Below are 24,878 nucleotides of genomic sequence, written 5' to 3'. Positions count from 1 at the left end.
GCACAATGTGATACTTTAAGCCTCATGGGGTTGGCAGAGATTTTATCGGACAGGAAAGGGCAGATTGGGAATCTGATGGCTTCTGGGTCAGGGGTATCTCCTACCTGGTCAGAGGCTTAGCAAACGCTCCCTTGTGAGAATATGGCCTCAGAGCTCCAGCCACAGGCAGGAGGCTGCGGGGACAGGTTTTGGATAGCAACTTAATGGCAAAATTCTACAACCAGGCCCCTTAGGACACAGATGAAGGAGGAGAGGGCAGCCTTCAGAAGGATGCCGCCAGGCCATCCACTGCTGGTCCCTGGTGATACGCTCCAAGATCTCGATGGAGCCAGGTTTGTGGCAGGTCACCAAGCACCAGGAGACTCTGAGAGCAATAGCATGATGGTCTCGTTCGATGGCAGGTGCTCCTTACTTGGAACGTGCTGTGTGGGCAGCACTCCGTGTCTGCAGCAGAGCAGTGCACAGCATCATGATTCCTAACTTCTACTTGCATAGTGTTTATAATGAGACAAGTGCTCATGCCCCAGTGAGCATGGAAATGGGCTCGGAAGAGGGGTAGATGATGGCTCTGGCCAGGCAGTGGGGTTGGCTCTGGCCCAGTCTAAGGGCTACTTTGGGGGTCAGCTGGAAAAGGGGTCAATACAACCGCTCCACCCCTGGCCTCATCCTCATTCAAGGTCACTTTAGATACCTACGGTAATGAACTTCACTGATTTTTAAAAATGAGGGAGAGTTCTAGGGTAGTCATGACCTCATATCAAAACTATAAGAACCTCTGTCTCTCTTTATATAAAAAAATACTGAGAAGAGTTCAGCCCCCTAGGCTGCTCAGAGCAGGGCAGACCAAAAGATGGAGGTCAGACTGCTTTGCCAGTGTGAGAAATCCCCAGGAGAAACAGCAGAGGCACACAGGGACTGGAGACGCTCTGGCTCGGGAGCCTGAAAGCCCTGTGCCCCGGGAGATGGAGTCCTCCTCCTCCAGAAGTCCCTGGTGCTTTCCTGTCTCTGGCGAGGGGGAAGAGCTTGCATCCTTGGGAATCGGTCCTGGGAGCACTGCTGGCTGTCAGGCCTGGCAAGTGTGACCAGCTTAGACTGGTGACATGCTCCAGCCAGGATCAGAACTCATCCCGCAGCTGAGGGGGCTTGTCCATGCCAAAGAAAGAGGACGGCCTCCCTTGGAGGTCCCGTTCCCGCTTCACGAAGGCGGTGAAGGAGGAGACACAGTTGCCAATAAAGTGGTCAGCTTGGCCAAGGATGTACAGGTCGATCTGGGCCACTTCGGGCTTCAGGCTCACCACCTTCACCTGCAGGAGGGAGGGCAGAACATTTTCACCAGGGTGGCTGCAGGCAAAGGTGGCCAGTCTGGCCAAGGCCTGCAGCCATACCCCCAGCTTTCTTCCCCTGCACAGAAGTGCCAGACACAAAAGGAGGTGCATAGAGGATTCAAACATGGGGTCGGGCATTCCGCTGGCATTGTTGCCCAGATGCTGTCTCAGCACACCCCCACGTGGCACACCCTTCCCCCACTGCCAGCCTCAGCTCCAAATACAGCATCATTCACCCTCTAGTGTGGTTCCTTCACTGGTGTGGTTCCCTCTGCCTGGAGTGTCTTTTTCCTATTCTAGTTCAAGGCTCAGCTCGAGTTCCACCATTCTCATGAAGCCCTAGGCCAGCAGGTGTGGCTCTCCCCATCAAACTGTGATCTGATCACATAGGGCTCCACCCATCCTGTTCTGCTGCCTAGATGCCTCTGAGCCCCAAAGTCTTGTTCAATTTGTCCCCGAGATACTCCCCAAAAGTGACCCCTTCTCTTGGTGGACCATCACTCCAGGGGCCCAGCCACCACAATCTCTTACTTCCTCATGGGTCCCCTCACTGCTTCTGTGTGTTTACCACAGAGCAGCTGGAAAAACTTTTTCTCTGTCCCTCCCTCCACTGCAAGTTGAACACTCTTAAATTGTGCCCTACTTCTCTTCAGATGAAGATGAAAAATCTTGAATGTGGCCTACAAGGCCCTGTCCAAGCCACCTCTCCACCTCTCATACCTTCTCCCATCATCCCTTGAGCTCTAGCCACTATCCACCAGGCCCTTCCTGCCTCAGGACCTTTGCATGCACTCTCCCTCTGCTTGAGGCATTCATCTTTTTGTCTGCTTCTTACCTGACCCTCACTCTGCAGCTCCAGTCTCACCTCTGCAGACCCTGGTCTAGGCCAGGGTCCTCTGCTCTATACTCTCACAGAACCACATTCCTTTACTTTGGAGCACACATCTCAGCTTGTAGTTTTCACTCTGATTAAGATCAGCCTCCTGCACTTGATGGGGCCAGGCTGTGGTGGTCTTCTTGTCACTGCTGGCTAGGGCCTGTCTCAATAACTATCTGTTGACTGGACACAGGAATGAATGAGCCCCTGCCTCTCCTCAAGCTCCCGGACCTCTCTTGCAGCATATATTAGAGTTCTGTGCAAAGTCTCTTTTCCTGAGTCTAGACTGGGAGTCTTGGAGGGCAAGACTACATCTTATTTATCAGCATCCTCAGCTCAGCAGTGGCCCAGCCTAACGGAGGAGCAAGGGTGGGCTCTGACCCCATGGACAGAGGGGTTGAGGAGTAGGCAAGGACGACAACAGTGACACATGAACCGGAAATAGAAAATGGCAAGAGACTTAACGTGTAACAAATATATCAACTCTAAAAACTCACGAAAAAACTCCCAGGGACTCTCCAAATGCTTCAACTTAGTACAGAAGTGGGGGTGTGGGCAGAGCTGGGGCTGAAAGTGCTTTGCTGTCACACAGAGATTTCTGATCTAACAAAAATCATCATCTTGCTATTTGGATGGTAGCAGAGAAATAATACTAGTATAATCATGGCCAAAATCCCCCAAATAATTCCACCCACGCCCTGAAACTTACCCGCTCCGTGTCATACCCACTATCATTAGCTTCAAGACCTCCTGGGTAAATTCTATCCCTTCTTGGGACTTTGGTTTCCTCAGCTATAACATGCAGGGGCTGAGTTGGAGGAGCCCCAAGGTCTCCCAGCTCTGATGGTCTTCTAAAAAGCGGGTGGGAGGGAGGCAGGCCAGGATGCGCTGACTTGGCACCTTCTTTTCAAGTCAGGGCTTCCTGCTGGTGTCTGGGCTAAAAGAGAGAAGGGAGCCCCTCACATAAAGCCAAGGGTTCCCACTGTTAGAAAGCAAACCTTTTAAGGTCTGTGCAGGTGTTTAGGGCTTTCATTCATTCCACAAAATCTTATTGAATGCTTGGTATTAATTCAGTCACTTTATTGATATTTCTTACCTACCCTCCACTGATAGAGCACCAAGCACATCCCACTCTTTAGTCACACACTGAATATTTACTATTCGCCACTTCCTTAAGCATTTACGAAGTACAAAAGAGCATTCCCTTTATTCATCAACCACCTACTCCTACTATCAGTGATGGCTAACTTTATTGAGCACTTGTTTTGCACTGGAATGGTTTTATTTTCTTCATATCTGATCTTCACAATCACCCTATGAAACAGGACTACTCTCAGTCCCATTTTACAGAAAACGAAAGAAGTACAGAGAACTAAAGTAACTTGTGCAAGACTGCACAATGGGTAGCACCCAAGTTCTCTGGCTCCAGAGTCCAGCTCTTAATCTGTTACACTGGATTTCTCCCAAGGGCCCACTCTTTAAGCCCTTATTCAACAGTCACCGAGTGTCTACTGTGTTAAGCACTGACCTAGACAATGGTGACGGCAAGGCCTCTACAAGCTGAGGAACAGAACGGTGAGTCAGCCTCTGATCCTGCCTTCAAGAAGCCACAACGTTTGGGAAGAAGTGGGACGTGTTTCTAGTCTCACACAGACTAGACAGTGCCTCGAGAGCAGCTGTGATAAAATACTGTGATAGCTCCAGTAGGGACACATTAGCTACAAGAATGCAGAGGAAACTGGAGAGAATGGGCCAAGGTGTTTGGGCCAGGGTTTGAAGGAAGGATAGGAACCGGAGCGGAAATGCCTAAGTGTCAGAAGGACATAAAGCACGTAGAGGGAGCCGTGGGGCCACCCTGGAGCTTTCTTTGATTCCCTTCCTGCCGCACCCCCACCGGGCCCACACACACCTTCCCTTTGAAGAGTTCTTGGATCTCGGGCACATAACTCTCAGAATCCGTGGCAATGTAGACCGACCGGGCGTTCAGCGCTTCCACCCAGAGCTTCACGGCCCGTCTGATCTCCTTCAGGTCAGGGAGGCACATGGTCATGGTGAGAGGGGCCGCCGTGCTGCGGCTGTAGCCCACACACTGCGGGGAGGCCATGAAGTGGGAGCCTGCGGTTCCGTCCTTCAGCATGGCGCAGGCGTTTTTCTGCAGTGTTGAAGGGGGACAGGGTTAAAGGCTGCAAACGGCCCGGGACCCCAGGGGCAGGAGCCACTAAGTGGAGAAAGGCTGTACAGAAGCTGCATTGTGTTTTTTAAAAAAGCACCGAGGGAAGAGGGAAACGCATCAAAACAGTAACAGCGGTTACTGCCGTGTAGTGGCGTACTGGCTTTGTACAAAATATTTTTTTCTTAGTTCTACTATATTATCTGGGAACTCCAGTAGAATTCTGAGCCGTGGTGGTGATAATGGGCAGCCTTATCTGATTTCTGACTTCAGTGGGAACACTTCTGATAGCTCTCATGAAGTACATGTTTGCTGTGGGTTTCGGAGAGATAGCCTTTATCAAGTTAAGGTGGGTCCCTTCTTTCCCGGTTAGTTAAGAAGTTTTTCTTTTCCTTGCTTTTCTTTTTTTTTTTAAATCATGAATGAGTGTCGACTTTCATCAAATACTTTCTTGGCCTCTATTGAGATGATTATGTGATTTTTCCTCTTTGGGTGCTAATACGGTGAATTACATTCCTGGGATGAAGTTTACTTGTGTTATATGCTCTTTAATATGTTATTGGAGTTTACTTGCTAATATTCTACTTAGAATTTGGGCATCTGTGTTTGTGACAATGGGCACTATCTACTCTTCTGAATTGACCTTATCTGAGTTTGCTTTAGTGCTATGCTAGCTTTATAAAAAATGGCATCTTATATCTTTTTATGTTCTAAGCACATATGGACAGAAACTGTTTCTTAAAGGTTTGGCTGAAACCATTCACAAGATATTTTGGGCCAAGATACTCCGAGCCTGGCTCCTTTTCTTTGTGGAAGGAGGGCGGGAAGGGAGTCAAGGGCATACGCGTGTGACTACAGTTGACCCTTGAACAACACAGGGGTTAGGGACACTATCCCCGACCCCGTGCTTATAATTTTTATCAAAAACCTGCATATAATTTTTGACTTCCCCAAAACATAACTACGAATGGCCTATTGTAGACCAAAAGCCTTACTGATAACATAAATAGTCAATGAACACATATTTTGTATGTTCTACATACCGCGTACTGTATTATAACAAAGGAAGCTAGAAACAAGAAAAAGTTACCAAGAAAGTCGTAAGGAAAACACAGGTACAGCACTGCACTGTACAAAATCAGCATTTCAGTGCCCCTGCGCAGTTCAAACCCAGGTTGTTCAAGGGTCACCTGTACTTCCTCAATGGACTCTGAGTGAATTTTGATCTAATTTCTATACTCGTCAGTATTTTTCAAGTCTTCCACAATGAGCATTTCTAATATACATACACACATATATCTTCTTGTGTAAATTAAGGAGACTGTCTACGTTGCTCTGTTATTTCCACACAGAAGATAATCTGATGAGGTTTCTGCATATTTAAGCAGCCTCCGAATTTGGAGGATGACATCTTCATTTCTTGGGGGCCCCACCCAATCTCCAGAGCTTGTTTTTCAACAGAGTCTACTGGCTAAACGCTGAGCTGGACCAGAGGACTCCTGAGCTGCGGGTCTCTCTCTGGCTTACTGCCTGACTTGGAGTCTACCTTGATGTTTCTTTTTCCATCTGCAAAGTAAGGACAAAAATGGCAATTGTCAAAATGAGGGTTGGCAAGTAAGCACTCTGGAGCCACATTTCTGATGTGTCTACGGCAGGATCATGGAATACGGTACCACAGACTTGGCTGAATGAGACCTCTTTGCCCTGGCTGGGACTCGGTGCAGTGGGTTCAGTGTTCAACGCCCACAGGCATGGGCCCTAGTAAGGGACACGTCAAGCCAGCCATGGGAGGAAGGGAGACATTACCCAGTCGGAGCCAATGCGCAGGTGAATGCCCACGTAGGGCCGGATGAGATGGGCGCGGATGTGGGCCTCTGCCGTCTTCACCATCTCGTCCGACCATACCACGTACTTTTGGAGTGGCCTGTGCTCCTCCAGGACGGGGAACTGGGCCGGCGCCCCTGGGAGGGCGAGCACTGGATGTTGCTTTGGAGAAAATCTAGACATGAGACGGAATGAGGGGAAGTCAGATGGAGGACGCACGGAGAGCTGGCCGCCACCTCCACAGGAAAGAGGATGGTGTCGCACCATGCCCCAGAGACCCTGCAGAGGGGCCCCTCTAACATGCAAGAAGCACGAGAGGCTGTGAAACCCCAACGGGCTGATAAGAAAACGTGGCGGCGACAACAGGCACAATATGTAATACTGTCCCGTCGCACGGAATTTACAACCCTCTTTGCTTGTTTAACAATTAAAAATTTACAGTAGAACATTCCAACCTTTTGAATGTCACGCTGGCTTCCAATCTGTGGTGTGGTAATTCACTGCGGGGTGGGGTGTCTGGGCCTCGCCTCTGCCCTTTTACCCACACGGCGGGACTGGGACACACAGCTGCTTACAGAGGGCCGTGGACAGGACATGCTCACAGGGAGTGGGTACACTGCGTGAGAGCATCCGCTCAACATTTCACACATATTTGCTGACTGCCTACTATGTGCTGGGGCCCAGGGGGAGAACGAGACAGGCACGTCCCTACCTTCATGGAAAGCACCTGATGTCTGCAGATGCCCTCGTCACACCCTCCCGAAGGTTCTCCTTCACCCTTGTCAACTATGGACCTTGTAATTATTTCACCTTGTCTTCTCTGCTAGACACAGTCTTCTGAAGGCGGTGCTTCCGTGTGCTGGACAGTGTCTGGCACATGGAAGAGCCCAGTAAGTGTTTGTTGACTGAATGAAGAGCAAACCTGTTTTCCCTCTTCAGCTAACCCCAGAGTCTGTCCTAGCAACATGACACATCCTGCTGGTTCCACAAGCCTGAATGCACTTTCTGGCTCCAGATCTCTGTATGTTTCTTGCCTCGACCTGGACTGCCTTTCCTCTGTCAGCCAAAAACCTTTTCTTAAAATTATGAAATAGGCACAGCCACTCTGGAAAACAGTCTGGCAGTTTCTTATAAAACCAGACATGCGGGGTGCCTGGGTGGCTCAGTTGGTTGAGCGGCCAACTTCGGCTCAGGTCATGATCTCACGGTTTGTGGGTTCGGGCCCCGCGTGGGGCTCTGTGCTGACAGCTCGGAGCCTGGAGTCTGCTTCGCATTCTGGGTCTCCCTCTGTCTCTGCCCCTCCCCCACTCATGTTCTGTTTCTGTCTCAAAAATAAATAAACATTAAACAAATAAACAGACAGACAGACATGAATTACCATATCCCCCAGCAATTGTATTCTTGGGCATTTATCCCGAAGAAACGAAAACCTATATTCACACACGGACCAGTACATGAATGTTCACAGCAGCTTTACTCCTATTAGCCCCAAACTGGAAACAACTCGAACATCCAACAAGTGAAAGGTTAAATAAACTGTGGGATATCCCACCATGAGATACGACCCGGAGATATCAAGGAACAAACCACTGAGACAGGCAACAATTTGGGATGGATCTCAAGGCAATTATGCAGCGTGAGAAAAGCCAAGCCCTCAATCTTACATACTGTGTGACTGCATTTACATAACATTTTGAAATGACAAAATAGAGAAGAGAAGTGGAGAAGAGATTAGTGGTTGCTAGGGGCTAGGGTGTGCGTGCGTGTTTAGGGACATGGATGCAGTTATAAACTGACCACAGAGAATCCTTGGGAAGTTAGAATCGTTCAGGTGTCCTGACTGTGATGGTGGACACACAAACTTACCTATGTGTAAAATTTGTGTAAAATTGAATAGACCTAAACATACGCACAAACCTACAAACATGAACATACAGAAGCGAGTACAAGTAAAACTAGGAAAATCCGGATACAGTGGGTGGGCTGTGTCAATGTCATCATCCTGGCTGTGACACTACACTACAGTTTTGCAAAATGCCAGCTTTGGGGGAAACTGGGTGGACAGGATCTGGGACCTCTTTGCGGTCTTTCTTTTTGTTGTTGTTTTCTTGTCTTTGTATTATTTCTTACGATGTGTGACTCTATAATTACCTCCATAAAAGTCTCAATGAAAAATTAGGTATTTCAAAGCATACAGGAAAATACAGAGAATAATTTTACAACCCACATACCCACCACCCAAATTAGCAGATGTTAATACTTTGCTCTGTTTCAGGTTTTTTTAAAAAAGAAAGACCAAAATAAAAGGTCTATCCTGTCATCTCTTTCCCTCCTCTACTTCCTCTTCCCAGAAGATATTGTGGTTTTGTGCATGACTACACTTTTACTATTTGTACAAAAAGGTATTATTTTGTGTGCTTTTTACACAGTGTAATCGTAAAGGCACAGGCTGCCGAGCCAGACAGCCTTGTTCTAATGTTGACTATGCCACCTACTAACTTAGGCAAGTGACTTAACCATTCTGTACATCAGTTCCCTTATCTGTATAATAGGGTTAATAATAGCTCCTAAGTCACAGTGCTCTTGAGCAGATTAAATGGATTAATATAAGCAAAGCATTTAGAACAATACTCGGCATATAGAAAGCTCTTAGGAAATTCCATTGCCATCATTATTGTCATATTGCGCGAAACCCACCACAGCTTTTTAGAAATTTGACTTTATGTTTTAGAGATTTGGCCACGTTGATCGTGTTAGCTTCTCTTGAAATTTTCCATTTTGCACGAATAAACACAAAAGCTGTGGTGGGCACGCCCCTTTCTTCACACCCAACCCGAACACCTCGTTCTGCAAACACCTCCCAACCCTCCAAGACCAGTCGCCACTCCCAAGCCTCAGCTCCTACAGGAGGGCTCACTGTCCCACTGCTCTGCTGCCTTCTGCACACTGATGTGCTCGACAGCCGTCTTCCCTGCTCTCACGTCAGCCCACGAGGGTAGGAGCCTGGGCAGTCATGCTCACCGTGAGTCCCACACACTCTGGTCCAGGGCCTGTGCCAAGGAAGCAACAATCAAGTGTTTGCTGACATCCTGGCTCTTTGTTATAATAATAATTTTATACATATGTGCATGTGAATCATTTATCGAGCCTTATTATGCAACAGGCAATGTTCTAATTGTTTTACGTGTATGAACTCATTTGATTCTCACAAGAGCCCTGTGAAGTAAGCACTATCGTTATTCTTTTTACAGATGAGGAAATCGAGGCACAGAAAGGTTAAGTAACAGGCCCATGGTCACACAGCTAAGAATTGGTGAAGCTGGGATTTGAGTCTGGGCAGTCTGCTCCAGAACCTGTGTGGGTTTTGTGTGTGTGTGTGTGTGTGTGTGTGTGTGTGTGTGTGTGTGTGTGTGTGTATTTTTGAGGGAAAGAGAGACAGAGAGAGAGAGAGTGCAAGTGTGTGTGAGTGGGGGAGGGACAGAAAGAGAGGGGGTCAGAGGATCTGAAGTGGGCTCTGCACTGATGGCTTGATGTAGGGCTTGTCCTTTTTTTTTTTTTTAAGTTTATTTATTTTGAGAGAGAGAGCGCGAGTGAGCGAGCTGGGGAGGGGCAAAGAGAGAGGGAGAGAGAGAATCCCAAGCACATGATGAGTTGTCAGCATGGAGCCTGACGCGGGGTTTGACTCACAACCCGTGAGATCATGACCTGAGTCAAAACCAAGAGCCAGATGCTTAACCAAATGAGCCACCAAGGTGTCCCCAGAACCTGTGTTAACTATGCACCTCTCTCTCAGTCCCCCAGTGCCATCAACGAGCCCCTCAAAGGCCAGGTCTGGGTCTTGTTTCTGATCACCAACCCTTAACACAGGGGGTACAATCAATACCTTCAGAATGAATGAATGAGTGGATGGGAAGAATTCAAGGGTCTTACCAGAAAGACCAGGCCAGGCTGTCAGGGGTCAGAGGAAAAAGAAGTGAGTATGAGCTGAACACCTACTACTGCCAGGCCCTCAGCCAAACTCCTTTTAGATGTCACCTCAAAAGATTTTAAAAGGAAAGCCAGAGTTTGTGATCTCCCAGGGAGGCTAGAACACTAGGATAAATCAGGATCTGTGCTCACTCTGCCCTCTTGGAGAGAACCTGCAGTTGACCCTTCGTGATTTCTAGATTTGGAATGTCCCTCCCCTCTCCTTAGAACTGGACTGGCACATGGTTGCACCACTGGGACATCAGCTCTGACCAGTCAAAGCACCAAGAGGCCGAGAATGATGTGTTTATTTACTCCCAATGAGAGAGGAAAGTGTTGTTTGGAAAGCAAGGGAGCGTTAGGGACCTTGTTTGGAAAGAAAGATTGACTAGCTCCATATGCCCGAGTGCCCTAGATCAGGCCCTTAGCCTGGTCACTGTCCAGTTGAACAAGGCATATGCTCTTGTTGCTGGGTGCAGTAAACGTCTGGGGTTCTTCTCCCCCGCCAACCCCTACCCTACTCTACTGAGATTCCCCCACCAAGCCAGGGTTTCTGTATGCACAGCATCCACTTATGTGCCCAGATTACATCTGTGGGACAGTGGATGAACACCATGCTGAGTACAGAGGATGCAGGGACGCCCCGCACAAGGCAGGGCCTTGCTCTTAATGTTCCTATCTTGAAGGACTATCTTTCTCTCCCGCTCTTTGCCTGGCTGGCTCCTCATCCTTCGAGTCTCCGACCTGCCAATTACATGTCACCTCTTTAGGGCCTCTCAGGAAGGCTGCAGCCTGGAAGAATAAGGGCTGACGTGAGAGCAGGGAAGACGGCTGTTGAGCACATCAGTGTGCAGAAGGCAGCAGAGGAGAAGTGGGACAGGGAGCCCTCCTGTAGGAGCTGTGGCTTGGGAGTGGCGACTGGTCTTGGAGAGCTGGGAGGTGTTTGCGTTGGGTGTGAAGAAAGGGGTGTGCCCACCACAGCTGTTGTGTTTATTCGTGCAAAATGGAAAATTTCAAGAGAAGCTAACACAATCAATGTGGCCAAATCTCTAAAACATAAAGTCGAATTTCTAAAAAGTTGCAGTGGGTTTCACGCAATATATCGATGATGGTGGTGATGGTGATAGAATTTCCTAAGAGCTCCAAATACTGGTTACCTTCATGCCATGAGAATGGTTCAGCATGATGGTCCACAGTCTTCCAACAGCAGACGTGCAATAAATGTCTGTTGAATTAAACCTCTACCAGGGGATTCAGACTCAGAAGCAGCAGAGCTAGAAGGATTCTCAGAAATCACCTAGTGGGGAAGAAATACCTCTTATCCCTTCTCCTAGAACCCGATTTTTAGCTGGACATATGGGAGCCCCAAATAAGATTTCTGTCCTTCTTGCAGCTAGGTATAGGCCATGTGTCTAAGAACTAGCCAATGAGATTCAAGAAGGGTTGTATGGGACTTCTAGAAAGGTTCCTTAAAAAGGTGAGGCTGTGGCCCCCTTCTGCCCTTTTTTCCTTCCAGCTGCCTGGGGCAAGGATGTAATGGCTGGAGCTTCAACAGCCCTGTGAGGGGACACTGAGGATAAAAGTCAGTACTGGGATGGCTGGGCAGAGACGGGAGCTGCCTTCCAGCCGTGGGTTGCATACCCTAGTGCTTCTCTTACTTAAGAAAACAATACCTTTCTGGGGTGCCTGGGTGGCTCAGTCAGTTCAGCTTCCGACTTCAGCTCAGGTCATGATCTCATGCTTCGTAAGTTTGAGTCCCACCTTGGGCTCTCTGCTGTCAGCACAGAGCTTGCTTTGGATTCTCTGTTCCCCTGCCCTCTCTTTGTCCTCCCCTGCTTGCCCTCTCCCTCTCTCCCTCTCTCTCTCTCTCTCAAAAATAAACATTAAAAAAATAAAAAATAAATAAAACATTAAAAAAGAAAGAATATATTTCAATCTTGTTAATCTGCTGTTATTTGGGATTTTCTGTAACATGTAGCTTAAATTATGCCTAATACACTTAGATCTGTGGCCATCCAAACTGTCAGTTGTTACACAAGAGAATTACTGGTTAAAGGCAGTGGGGGAGGGTACCAGAGCCCATCCAAGCAGGCTCTGCACTGCCAGCCTCGTGGGACTACAGGCACTTCTTAAGAATTCTGAGGAACAGTATGGAAGCCACTGATCTTGCTCCCCTCCTTCATTTTACAGTTAGAACACTGGCCAGAGAAGGGAAGCAATCTGCCTACTCATACAGTAAGCCAGGGAAGAGGCTGACCTTTTCCAATGCCGTTCTCCCTATACTCATACCCGCGGGCCCAGAGGACAACTTTCTACAGCGAGCAAGTGTCCGCTATTTTAGAAAATGTTTAAAATATGTATACTCGCCAGCTCACCCCTACAAAGCACTCAGGCTTCTTATCAGACCGCATCAGCAGGGCCTACAAAGCCCAGCACAGTCTGACCCCTGCCCGCTTCTCCAATCTCCTTGTGTGTGGCAGATCAATTCTTCAAATCGCCTTTCACTGGGTGGGCTCTATGTCTCCTCCCAACAGCATGGAGCAGAAGTGACACTGTCCCGGTCACCAGGCCCAGGCTTTGGGGGCCAGCAGCTTCTACTTCCCACCTCTTGGAACACTCATTCCCTTGGATGCATCCTCAGCAACCTGGCTGATATGCTGTCACAAGTCCAAGTCACATGGAGAGGTCAAGTGTACTCACACCAATCCACTACCCCAGTCGAGCTCCCAGGTGACAGCCAGTATCACCTGCTTGCTAGCCATGAGCGAGCCCTTGTGGACGCGCAGTACAGCTGAGCTTTCAGACTCCAGCCCCAGCTGAAAGCTGACCAAAAAGCAAGACATGCCCAGCTAACCCAAGTGTCCATCAATAGATGAATGGATAAGCAAAATGTGGTCTGTACATACAATGAACTATTTAGCCTTAAAAGGACTAAAATTTTTATATATACTACAGCGCAGACGAGACTTGAAGATCTTATACCAAGTGATATAAGCCAGGCATGAAAAGACAAATATCATATAATTCCACTTATACGAGACCTAGAACAGGCAAATTCAAAGACAGAAAAATTGAATAGAGGGATGGGCAGAGGTGTGGAAGAATGGGGAGTAGTGTTTAATGAGTACAGAGGTTCTGTCTGGGGTGATGAGAAAGTTCTGGAGATGGACGGTGGTGGTGGTCACACAATTCACTGTGCTTACGCTACTGAATTGTACACTTAAAAAAGTGGTTACAATGGTAAATGAATAAATAACACACACACTCCAGTGGCACAAATACACTTATATACACCATGGTAACCATTTTTTGAAATCTCCCATTTTTATGTTTAGAACTAATCCTGCCAGCAATATTTACTAACCTAGTAAATACTGATATTAATTACTCTTGAGAAATGATAAACAATACTCAATTACAAACTATATGCAGTAATTTCATTTTAAGTTAATCTGTATAGGTAAGTAGATTTGTATAAAAGTATCTGGAGGGGTGCCTAGGGGGTTCAGTCGGTTAAGCATCCGACTTTGGCTTAGGTCATGATCTTTGGTTCATGAGTTCGAGCTCTGTGCTGACAGCGCGGAGCCTGCTTGGGATTCTCGGTCTCCCTCTCTGTCTCTGCCCCTCCCCCGCTCATGCAAAGTGCTCTCCCTCTCTCTCAAAAATAAAAATTAAAAAGACATTTAAAAAAAGCACTGGAGAATGGAAGTACATACATCAAAATGCAAAGAGTGTTTTTTGACAGGGTGGTGGATTAGGAGTAAATTTAATTTTCTTCTTTATTAAAAAAATTTAAAAAAAAATCTCCCACCAAATCTGTGGTGGGTATTCTAAAGGATACTTACACCAAGAAATTTGATGTTTAACATGAATTGAAACTTTGTACAGTTGGGATTCTATAAAGAACATGGAAAATCAAAGAACACAAGAACTGCCTTGCTGAACCCAGTCAACCCACAGAACTCTGGGAAAATAATAATACCCTGCTGTTGAGCCACTAAGTTTTGGAATGATTTATTATGCAGCAAAAGACAACGGCACAGTCTCCCATTCTCCTCCTCACTCACTCCACACCAGCCACACTGGTCTTCTGTCTGCCCCTTGATCATACTAAGCTTGTTCCTGCCTCAGAGCCTCTGCTCTCCGTGTCCCCACCATGAAGAACTACCTTTCTCTCCAGCTTTTTCCACGGATGGGTCTTTTTCTTCAGGTCTCTCATGGACTGAATGCTTGTGTCCCCCCAAATCCATTGTTGAGGTCCCAACCCTCAAGGTGATGATATTAGGAAGTAGGGCATTTGGGAAGCAATTAAGTTTAGTTGAGGTCACAAGGGTTGAGCCCCCATAATGAGATTAGCGCCTTATAAGTGAGCCTGTTCTCACTGTAACATGTGAGGACACAGCAGAAAGGCAGTAAGCCAGGGAGATCTCCAGAACCCAATGCAAGAACCCAATACTGGCATCCTGTCTCAGACTTCCCAGCCTCCAGAACCACGAGAAATAAACACCTGCTGTTTAAACCCCTAGTCTGTGCTATTTTGTTATAGCAGCCTGAGCTGACTGAGACAAGGTCTCACACACAACATCTGTTTGTGTCTTTCATAGTACTTTGTTTTCTGGAATTATCTTCTGTAAAGGCTTATTCACTGTCTCTCCCATTAGACTCAGCTCCATCAGGGCAGGGACCTTATCTGTCTTATTCTTGCCAGTATCCCCAGTGTCCAGACCAGTACGTGACACCCAGCAGGTGCTTCTTAAATAAGGGGGAGGGGAGGGGAGGGGAGGGGAGGGGAGGGGAGGGGAGGGGAGGGGAGGGGAGGGGAGGGGAGGGGAGGGGAGGGGAGGGGAGAGGAGGGAAATCTGGCTGTAAAGCCCAAGCTTTCCCAAGCCATCATGCAATTCCTACAACTCAGTGAACTCAAACAAGATGGTGAGGCACTGAGCAAGTGTTTTAGCAACACTCCCTGACTGATGCATCCATGCAGCACTGTACCTTCTCTTCCAACCAGGCTTGTGTGATATTTCTGGTTTTCTGGAATTTGCTTTTGGAACTACTTTTGGAGCTGGTGTCACATATTTTTTTCCTGGCACTTTGTCAATAGGAGAAAAATCTCCACCCTTGGAGGGCAGATCTACCTTTTGGCAATAGCTCCAGGTCACTCAGAACTGAATAGGAAGAACCAAGTAGGTGGTCAAATGGGAATGTCCTAGACCAACCATGAGGGAGGAGTGGAACCTGCCATGACCAAGTGTCCTCAGTAGCTCCTTAATTAGCTCGGAAGTCCCAAATGGGAATTGGCACCTGTTCCAGGCACAGCTGTTTTCTCCATAGTGATTAAGAATGGGTGCGCTGGAATTAGACTGCCTGGGTTCAAATCCTAGCTTTGCCACTTCAAGCTGTGTGACCTTGGACACATGATTTCACTCCTCTCTGCTTCAATCTCCTTAAGTGTAAAGCACAGAAGACAATAATGCCTGTCATACAGACTTGTGGAAGTATCGAGTAAGTAACCTTAGAAGACTTAGGTAGTGAAAGGAAAACTTGGAACAGTGTTCGGTACACAGTAGGCACTAAATAAACAGTAGCTTTCTCATCTATTTTTTTTTTAATTTTTTTTAACGTTTTTTATTTATTTTTGAGACAGGAAGAGACAGAGCATGAACAGGGGAGGGTCAGAGAGAGGGAGACACAGAATCTGAAACAGGCTCCAGGCTCTGAGCTGTCAGCACAGAGCCCGACGCGGGGCTCGAACTCATGGACCGCGAGATCATGACCTGAGCCGAAGTCAGCCGCTTAACCAACTGAGCCACCCAGGCACCCCAGCTTTCTCATCTATTAAAGAGTTACATTTGGACTGCAGCTGCCCTCTCACCAGCTCAGTTACCCTGGGCAAGTTATTTTACCTCACTGAGCTGTTTCCTTACCTGTCAAATGGAAATTGATCATAACACCCACCTCATGAAGTTTCTCAAAGGCTTGTATGAAATAAAGCATGTGAATAACAACAGTAACAGCTAACATTGGTTGGCCCCCTACTATGTGCCATGCATTCTAAGCTCTAGGAAGCAGATACCATAGTGCTCCTTCCATTCAGGCCAGACAGCTGGAGAGGCTGCTCAGGGTCGCCTGAGAAAGAGGCAGGGGTGAATCAGAGCCCAGGTCTGACTTACCATGAGCGTGACTCCTTTCTCTACATCAGTCTGTCCTTGGTCTACTGAATGCCAAGTGCCGTGACCCTGTGTGAATTCATATGTCTCTCACAGCTCCCAACCTGTCTGACTTTCAAGCCCACGTTCATTCCTGCCATGCTCTAGCATCAAGGCAAGCGCACTCTGATAGTTATCATCATTGTAACCAGCCTGTGGCTCCCTGAGGGCTGAGGCTGGGTCTTCTTCATTTTTATATATCACTTCTGGCTTTTGAGCACTATGTCTCATACATGACAGACGCTCTATAAATATTTCACAGCCTGTGCCTGTGCCCTGCTAACCTATTTTTTTTTTAATAGGGCCTACTGTAGCACAATTAATAAAGCACATCCAATTATTATCTGGATGACATCATCTCTCAGTCTGCACCTGAAGCTGCTTTTCTCTAGACGCTGCTTCCAATTTTCACCTTGTGAGGAGGAAGGTTAAGAGGGGAATGATTCTCACGCCTAGAGGAGGAAATCGGGACCCATGTGACTGCACAATAATCTTTTTATGACATCCTTTATCGGCCGATAAACTCTTGCTCAACCTTGTGGCAGGTCAACGTCCCACCGTGTCAGGCGTTGAGATGGGAACAGATCACACAGGATCCCAAGTTCAACAGATAGAACGGCTGCACCTTTGGTCTCATACATCAGGGTGTGGTGGAGGGGAAGAGGGTCAGGAAGGTGCTGAATGCTCATGGGCCCCAGGCCCCTCCCTTAAACCCAGCAACACTGCCCCCTCCAAGTACCTCTGGATCCACTGGTCTTTGTAGGAGGCGCTGAAGGAAATGCCTGCAAAAAGCTCCGACTTGTTGAAACTCACATGAAACTGATCCCAAAATGGACCAAAGGGATTTCCTTCCTGCAGAAAGAGAGTGATCAAAGGCTTACTGAGGAGGGAAAGCCCTTTGGGGATGGGGCCAAGGAATTGTGGGTGGGGGAACTCTGGTGGACTGGACACAGGTTGAAACACCTCATGGGATGGCCCAATAGGAATGCCACTTTGTAAAGCCTGGGCTGGAGACCTGAGGAGAGCATCTGGGCCTCCAATCTGGTTTTCAGCAGGAAATGTTCACCAGTGTCTAAAGGACTCTTTCCTCCTTTACGTGCCATATCCCACTGAAGCTGCAGCATTGGTGGGGTAAGTGGGGAGGGAGTGAACCTTGGATTTGGGCCTTGGATCTTGGACTAGAGCTTCCAGAGACTTTTAAGACCAGCTAATACAACGCCCTTCTTCTTTTCTTTTTAAATGCTTTTTAAATTTATTTTAAGAGAGAGGAAGAGAGAAGGTGGCGCAGAAAGAAAGGGAGAGAGAATCCCAAGCAGCCTCCAGGCTGTCAGAGCACAGCCAGATATGGGGCTCACTCTCATGAACCATGTGTGAGATCATGTCCTGAGCTGAAATCAAGCTCAACTGACTGAGCCACCCGGGTGCCCCTCAATGCCTGTATTTTCAAGATGGAAACCAGGGTCCAGACAGGGTAAAACACTTGCCCAAGGTGAGGCCAGTGCTGGGGCTGTAAGCCAAGTCTTCCTTTCTCAAGTTTTGTGGCTCCTCCAACCACCCTCCCCAGACTTTAGCATAAGCACCTACAGACATACTGGGGATTGTCTTATTCCCAAAGTGCCAGAAAATTATAAATTTCTCCTGATAAAATATGACAGCTTCTTATTTACCCACTGAAAGGCAGGCAAGTATACAAGTTAAGAGGGTGGACAATGGAGCCAAATCACCTGGGGCTGAATCCCAGCTCCACCACTTGTTTGCTAATGTAACCCTGGGGAAAATACCAAACCTCTTTGTGTTACGCTCATGTCCCATCTATAAAATGGGGATATTAATAGTACTTCCCTAGTGGAGCAGTTTGAGGAGTAACTGGGTTAACATGTATAAAGCTCTAAGCATGGTACCTGGCACGTAGTAAGTGCCATATGGGTATTAGTTATTATTACTGATGTAGCACTTCACAGTTTACAAGCACTCTTACACCTGACCCTCATGACATTTATGAGTGAGACAGAGCAGGGATTGGTGTCTTTATTTTGCTGGTAAAATAAAGTCTCAAGGGAATCAAGGTACTCTGCCCAAAGTGACACTGCTGACAAATGTCACAAATGGGACTTAAATCTCCATCTTTCTACTCTAAGCCCTTCTAGTGCCATCCCCCACATATTGCCATCACAGCGTCTCAGGGGCCTAGAGGACATGGAACAGGCATAAAGGGTCCCCCAGACCCACCTTCATGGGGCACGTCTTCTTATCAGGGCTTCGCTGGGCTGCCACCTCAAAGCAGTATGCCACTCGCCTCTCAGGGGGCCAATGAGTGGGTGCCAGCTTCTCCATAAAGTCCTCCAGGCTGATGACCCGATGGTAGGCCTGGAGGGGCTCCAGCTTGAAGTACTTCTGGTAAGACACATGGAGCTACAGAAAAAGGTGGAAAAGGAGAGGCAGAGGTCCCTCTTCAGTATCCTAGTGGCTCTTTTAAAGACATTTAATAAAAGCATGCATCCAAGACCCAGATAACTCAGACTGTGAGCCAATGAAAAACTTTTAGGAAAGGACACCAAACTTAGAACGGAAACAGGCTGGGAGAATTTATCTGCAAACTAACAAAGAAATAGTAACACCCCTTGTGTTCAAAAATGCTTGCTGATCTAGATGAAAAAAGACATAGGCTGTAAGAGAAAATGTGAGCAAAGGAGAGGAGTGAACAACTTACACAGCAAAGAAAACCCAAATAGCCAATACACTCAAAAGATATACAAACTCACTAGTAATTAGAAAAAAACAAATTGCAATTACGAGACCACTTCTCACTCATTAGACCAGCAAAGATTTAAAAGCTTAACTTTAGGGGCTCCTGAGTGGCTAAGTTGGTTAACCATCCGACTTCAGCTCAGGTCTCACGGTTTGTGAGTTTGAGCCCCGTGTGGGGCTCTGGGCAAATACAATAATTTGCTCAGAGCCTAGAGCCTGCTTTGGATTCTGTGTCTCCCTCTCTCTTTGCCCCTCCCCAGCTTGTGCTCTCTCTCTCTCAAAAATAAATAAATAAACATTTTTAAAAAGCTTTATTAAAAAATTTTTTTCACGTTTATTTATTTGAGAGAGAGAGAATTCCCAGCAGGCTCCATGTTATCAGCTCAGAGCCCAACATGGGGCTCAATATTCTGAACCGTGAAACCTGAACCGAAATCAATAGTCAGACGCTCAACTGACTGAGCCACCCAGGACCTAAAAACTTAACTTTAGTTTTTGGAAAGGATGTGGGGAAACAGGGACTGCTGTACCTGGCTGGTAGTCAAAGTATACGTTTTGGAACAACCACTTTAGAATGCAATTTTGCAGCATCTACTAGAATTTAAAATGCTCCTTGCACCTCTACGTATTTTCCCTAGAGAAGCTCTCCCACTTTGCACCAGGAGATGGGTGTAAGGATGCTCAGTGCCACAGCAGAAGTACAAGAAAGACTTTGGAAGGAGTCACACTGAAGACACTATATCCATGACAGTGGTTGCCTCTGGGACTGGGAGGGGAGCGGGACTAGCCTCCGGAGCCACGTGAGGCTTTATCTTTTAACAACTTCATCTGTAATAATACTTTATTTCTTTTATTAAAAAAAAAAAAAAAAAGAAACATGAAGCAAAGAAGAAAATGTTAACAACGATCACTTCTAGTGGTAAGTACATGGATGGTGACTGTATTAATCTCTGTATTTTTCTGGATTTAAAAAAGTTTTTTAGAACACCATGGAATAAAAATGTAGACTTTACCCTATAGCTCAGGGTTCCCAAGCATGTTCCACTAGTTCAGGAGAATAAAGAGTTCTGCAATCAAAAGGCTCCAGAGTTACACAGACCTGGGAAACACTGTGTTAAGCTGATTTCTTTACTACAGGACTTTGCAGTATGGTAATACGTAGTTTGAATCTCCAGTTTGGGAGGCTGGGGTATTGAGAATATAATTTCCCAAGCTGATTTAACCACTGCACCCTTCCTTCACAAGCCATTGGCATTCCAACAGACTTTGGGGCACTTAACCATTAGCAACTAGGTCTTGCTGAAGGATTTTAAACAGAAATAATAGGAGATTTGCCTCTTAGATCACTCTAGTGGCAGAGGAGAGAACATATAGATGGTAAGATTAGAGAAGGAAGAGGAATCAGGAGGCTACTGCAACGATCCCTTTATTTGTTCAAGTACTCATTCAACATATATTTTTGAGCATAAGTCCAGGTGAAGATGGAAGGCATGGACAGGTTAGGAGAGGTAAAGGAAGATGAAGTAGCGGGTACAAGGAGGTATTCAGGATGACTTCTAGATTCCTGGCATGGTATCCAGGTGAATGGAGGTAACATAAACTAAGGCTGGGAATATAGGAGGTGACACAGGTTTGTGAGGGAAAGATGCCAAGTTCAGTTCTGGCTTTGTGAATTTGAGGTATCTGTGGGACCTCCAAATAGACTCAAGGGCTTAGGAATTAGAAACACAGGCTTGTGATCAGAGGAGGATCTGGGCCTCAGGTAAGTTGGGAGGTACGTGGAAAACAGTGAAAGCCACAAGATTTAACAGAAATTTACAACAAATCAAATGATGTTAATAACAGCAACTAATATTTATTGAGTGCTGACTTAGTATGCTCATCACATTTCATGGACTTGCTCATCTAATTCTAAGAGGTAGGAATATAACTATCTCCAATGTACTTATGAAGAAACCCAGGCAGACAGAATCCAGATAACTCAACTGAGGTCACAGAGCTAATACTCAAACAAGAGGAGGAGACACACTAATATTTAAACAGTGAGTGGAGAGAGAAAAGCCTCCAATACAACACAAAGAGGAAAATGCTGAGAGGTCAGGGCTAAAGCAGGAATAGGCTGTGTCTTAGAAGACAGGAGAGTAGGGATGTTCAGGAAGGAGAAAGGCTCACAGGACCAGGTGTCACCAGGAGAATAGCTGAGGGAAAGACTGAGAAATGACACCTAGATTTGGCAATTCTGAGGTCCCTGGTGACCTCTGTGAGAACAGCCCCAGTGGGGAAGAGGAGAGTAATTGGACGGGTTGAGTAACCCAAAAAAAGCAAGAAGTAGAGACTTGGAAAGATTTTTGGCTGAGAAGACAAAGCCAGAGAAAGAAAACAAGCCAGAGTGAGATGAACAGACGATGTCTAAACTATAACACTGAGTGCAAAAAATCAGCACATCAGTGGCTCCCAGTTACTGAGGACTTCCTATGTCCTAAACACTTTGCATTGATGAACTTAGTTGATTCTTTTTTAATTTTTTTTTATATTTATTCATTTTTGAGAGACAGAGCACAAGCAGGGGAGGGGCAGAGAGAGAGGGAGACACAGAATCTGAAGCAGGCTCCAGGTTTTGAGCTGTCAGCGCAGCGCCCGACGCGGGGCTCGAACTCACAAACCGCGAGATCATGACCTGAGCCGAAGTTGGACGCTTAACTGACTGAGCCACCCAGGCGCCCCTGTGAACTTAGTTGATTCTAAGAGAGAGGCATACAATGTTCAAGGCATGCTACAATCACTCACTCATTATGGGAGGTGGCCACAATTACTATCAGCCTCTTTTAAGGATGAGGAAACTGAGCACAAAGAGATCAAGTAAGTACTCTGTCCAGTCTACACAGCCAGTAAGTGGCAAAGCCAAACTATGATCTCAGGTACTCTGGCTTTTAACTTCTGATAAAAACCTCTCTAAATATAGGCATGCAGAAGAAAAAAATAAAAATAAATAAAACCTACGCAGAGAAAAAGCTGTAAGAATGAAATACAGTGTTTTGTACATACTAAATATCGTTTTTTAAAGTTTATTAAAAACTTTTAAAGTCAGTTCATCAGATTAATTCAATTCCTACTGCCAGGCCTCTGGGGGACACAGTGTGAACAAAGACAGACACAGGATCAGTGGAAGACACAAATAAAAAGCAAGGAATTAGAGGGTGTTGAGTATCACTGTGACGGGGTGAGGCAGCTCTGGAGCCAGACCGCCTGGGTTTATGGCCTTGGACACATTATTAACTAACCTGTGCCTCAGTTTCTCCTTCAGACTGACACTAGCATCCATCACCCTTTGACTAATGGGATGCCCAGAGGGTGAGACCAATCAGGGGTGGAAATGGAGCTTTAAGTTCCTATCACAGGCTCTGGAGTCAGACAGACATGAGCTTGAGTTCCAGCTCTACACTACTTATACGCCGTGTGACTTTGGGCAAGTTACCTAACCTCTGGGAACCTGTTTCCTCATAGGCATGTAGGCATGTAACGAGGGAGAAAAGAGCTAGTCCTCCTGCAGTGCTCAGGACAGTGCCTGGCAGACTGAAGGCACTGGATAAGTGTTAGCCAGGTAGCCAGGGAAGACAGTTCTGGGTGGGGAGCAGGGCAGGCTCAGAGGAGTGGGAGGTAAAGCCCAGAGAAGGACTTGGGGTCAGGAGGAGGTAAGCAGGATTGGGGTAAGATGGACAAGGGCTAAGGTCAGTGGGAGGTACTCACATTGGTGAAGGGAGGCTTGTGATGCTGGTACTCAATCCAAGGGGGTACAGCCAAGGTGCGGTTCAACAGCTTTGCAAAAGCCAGGGAGCCCAAGAAGTGATCGGCCTGGTTCCCGAAGCGCCCTGGATGGTATATGGTGGTTGAGGTGAGGCCTGGGGCATGGAGGGCATGGGGCATGCAGGGTCCAGAAAGGACGCAGAGCCAGGGGTGAGGAGGACCGGGACACCAAGGAGAGCCAGGGGAGCTGGCAGCATAGGATCCAGGTGTGGACTCCTGGGTCTGACAATCAAGGCCCTTAGGTCCTACCCCTCTGCCTCAGACCTTCCAGGTGCCTTGGTGTTCCCAAACATGCTCTACACTTTCCATTCTCACCCCATGCCTTTGCTCCTGGGGTTCTCTCATCCAGGATTGCCTTTCCACCTCTATCTCCACTCACTTGTGCGTGAAAGGGGCAACTCCAGTGCCTCATTCACTGGGATCCTTTCACCAATCCTCTGCTATCCTGAATCCCCTCCTCTGCCTCCCACCTCAGACTGGAGTTATTTCCGGTTCTTCACTTTTCCTCAAATGTCCTTTCTCACTTCCTGGCCTTTGTACTGGCTGTGTCTTCAGCCTGTAAATACCTTGGGGGCCTGGGGTGAGGACCCTATCTGATTCTTTTCCTTGTCCCTAGCATGACATCCATTCATTCATTCCACAAATAGAGAGACGCCACAATGTGCCAGGCTCTCTGCTTGGTACTGGAATACGGGATTGAGCAAGAAGGATAAGGTCTCTGCCTTCGAGGCAATCACAGTCCAGCTACAGAGACATTAAACATGTAAACAAGTATACAGTGACACATTCTGATGATGTCAAGACAGGAAAAGTTTGGTGATTGATAGACAATAAAGTGGAGATTATTTGCATTGAGGTCAGCGAAGCCCTTTCTGGTGACATTTAAGATGCGACCTAAGAATGGGAAGGAGTTGATCTGGCAGAAGTGAAGGGGAAGGTGTTCCAGGCAGAAGGAATAGCACAGGCTTCAGGACCTGATTACTTGTGAAAAACAGAGAGGGAATAAAGAGTGGCTGCAGCTGGAGGACCTGGAGAGAAGGGAGTGGTGGTAATGATGTGCAGAGAGCCAAATCATCAAGATCTGCAGGGTCTGAAAAAGAAATGACTTCTACGATGACGATCCACCACCCCATTTAAATTGCACCCTTCAGCCAGCTTTTAGATTCCCCCTTGCTCTTCTCTATTTTATTTTCCCACGGTGTTCATCCTCTTCTATGATACTCCACATAGTTACTTATTTTTTATGTGTATCTTTTATTGTCTGTCTTTCCCCCCGCTAAAATGAAGGTTCTACAGGGGCACGGCGTTTTCTAGCTTATCACTGCTGTATCCCCAGAGCAGAAAACAGGGCTGGACACAGAGTAAGGGTCCTATAAATACTATTGGTTGGTGAAAAAATCGTCCAGAGCCAACGTTGAGTCAGTCATATCAAGTCCTGCCCCAGCAAACTCCATTTACTGAACTCTGGGATGGCTTAGACCTTGCACAAGACACATCACCTCTTCCGGCTTCAGTTTCCTCATCTGCCACATTGGAAGGCTGGACACAGAGGTCCCTCAGGGCCACTGCAACTGGGGCAGGGAGGCGAGGAGCAGGCCATGCCCTGCGCTGGGTTTCTGTCCTGGACATGTCAAGGTATCTCTGAGTGCCTCAGAAGAGGCCCTCCTCTCTGGGCCTCAGTTTCCCTATTTGAGCAGAGGGCTCGGGAGGCCTTACCCATGCATGGGCAGTAGAGCAGGTAACCGGCCGGGTCCCAGGAGCCCGCGAGCAGCCCCGGGAGCGGCAGAATCAGAATCAGGAGAGACACACGCAGCAGCAGGGGCGACGGTGCCCACGCGGCGGCGCCCATGACGGCTCCGGAGCCCGAGCGCGGGGTAGCGCACAGGCGGGGAGAGGAGGGGCGCGAGCGTCCGCCCCGCTCCCGGCGGTCATCGCGCGCCGCCCGCGCGCCGCCCCGG

At 47.4% G+C, this 24,878-nt stretch overlaps 1 protein-coding gene across 2 annotated transcripts; it reads right to left on the bottom strand.

Annotated features, from left to right (window-relative positions):
- POFUT1 (protein O-fucosyltransferase 1) lies at positions 1-24,878 on the bottom strand. 2 transcript variants are annotated; one of them, XR_009248939.1, is made up of 8 exons: positions 24,637-24,878; positions 22,864-22,985; positions 18,598-18,780; positions 17,108-17,220; positions 6,179-6,371; positions 4,112-4,354; positions 2,912-3,139; positions 1,189-1,304 (listed from the first exon to the last, which is right to left on the bottom strand). XR_009248939.1 is itself a non-coding variant. In XM_058685261.1 (7 exons), the coding sequence occupies exons 1-7, from the start codon at positions 24,767-24,769 to the stop codon at positions 1,116-1,118; spliced, it is 1,176 nt and encodes a 391-aa protein (XP_058541244.1). In that variant the 5' UTR covers positions 24,770-24,878; the 3' UTR covers positions 1-1,115. The 2 variants fall into 2 exon arrangements, 1 of the variants encoding a protein (XP_058541244.1); XM_058685261.1 differs by lacking the exon at positions 2,912-3,139 and having other exon boundaries at positions 1-1,304.

This window comes from Neofelis nebulosa, chromosome 9, assembly GCF_028018385.1.
Source record: "Neofelis nebulosa isolate mNeoNeb1 chromosome 9, mNeoNeb1.pri, whole genome shotgun sequence".
NCBI lineage: Eukaryota > Metazoa > Chordata > Mammalia > Carnivora > Felidae > Neofelis > Neofelis nebulosa.
Note: the sequence above shows the minus strand (reverse complement) of the source record. Positions and strands in the feature narration are given on the sequence as shown.

Bases quoted from the DNA above. Each gene is read 5' to 3' on its own strand.
- POFUT1 (XM_058685261.1), bottom strand. From the start codon at position 24,769: ATGGGCGCCGCCGCGTGGGCACCGTCGCCCCTGCTGCTGCGTGTGTCT. The intron at 18,781-22,863 runs GTGAGTACCTCC...CTTTTTCTGTAG, and splicing joins ACAAGCCTCCCTTCACCAAT to CTCCATGTGTCTTACCAGAA. The intron at 1,305-4,111 runs GTGTGTGTGGGC...TCCCTCCTGCAG, and splicing joins AAGAACTCTTCAAAGGGAAG to GTGAAGGTGGTGAGCCTGAA.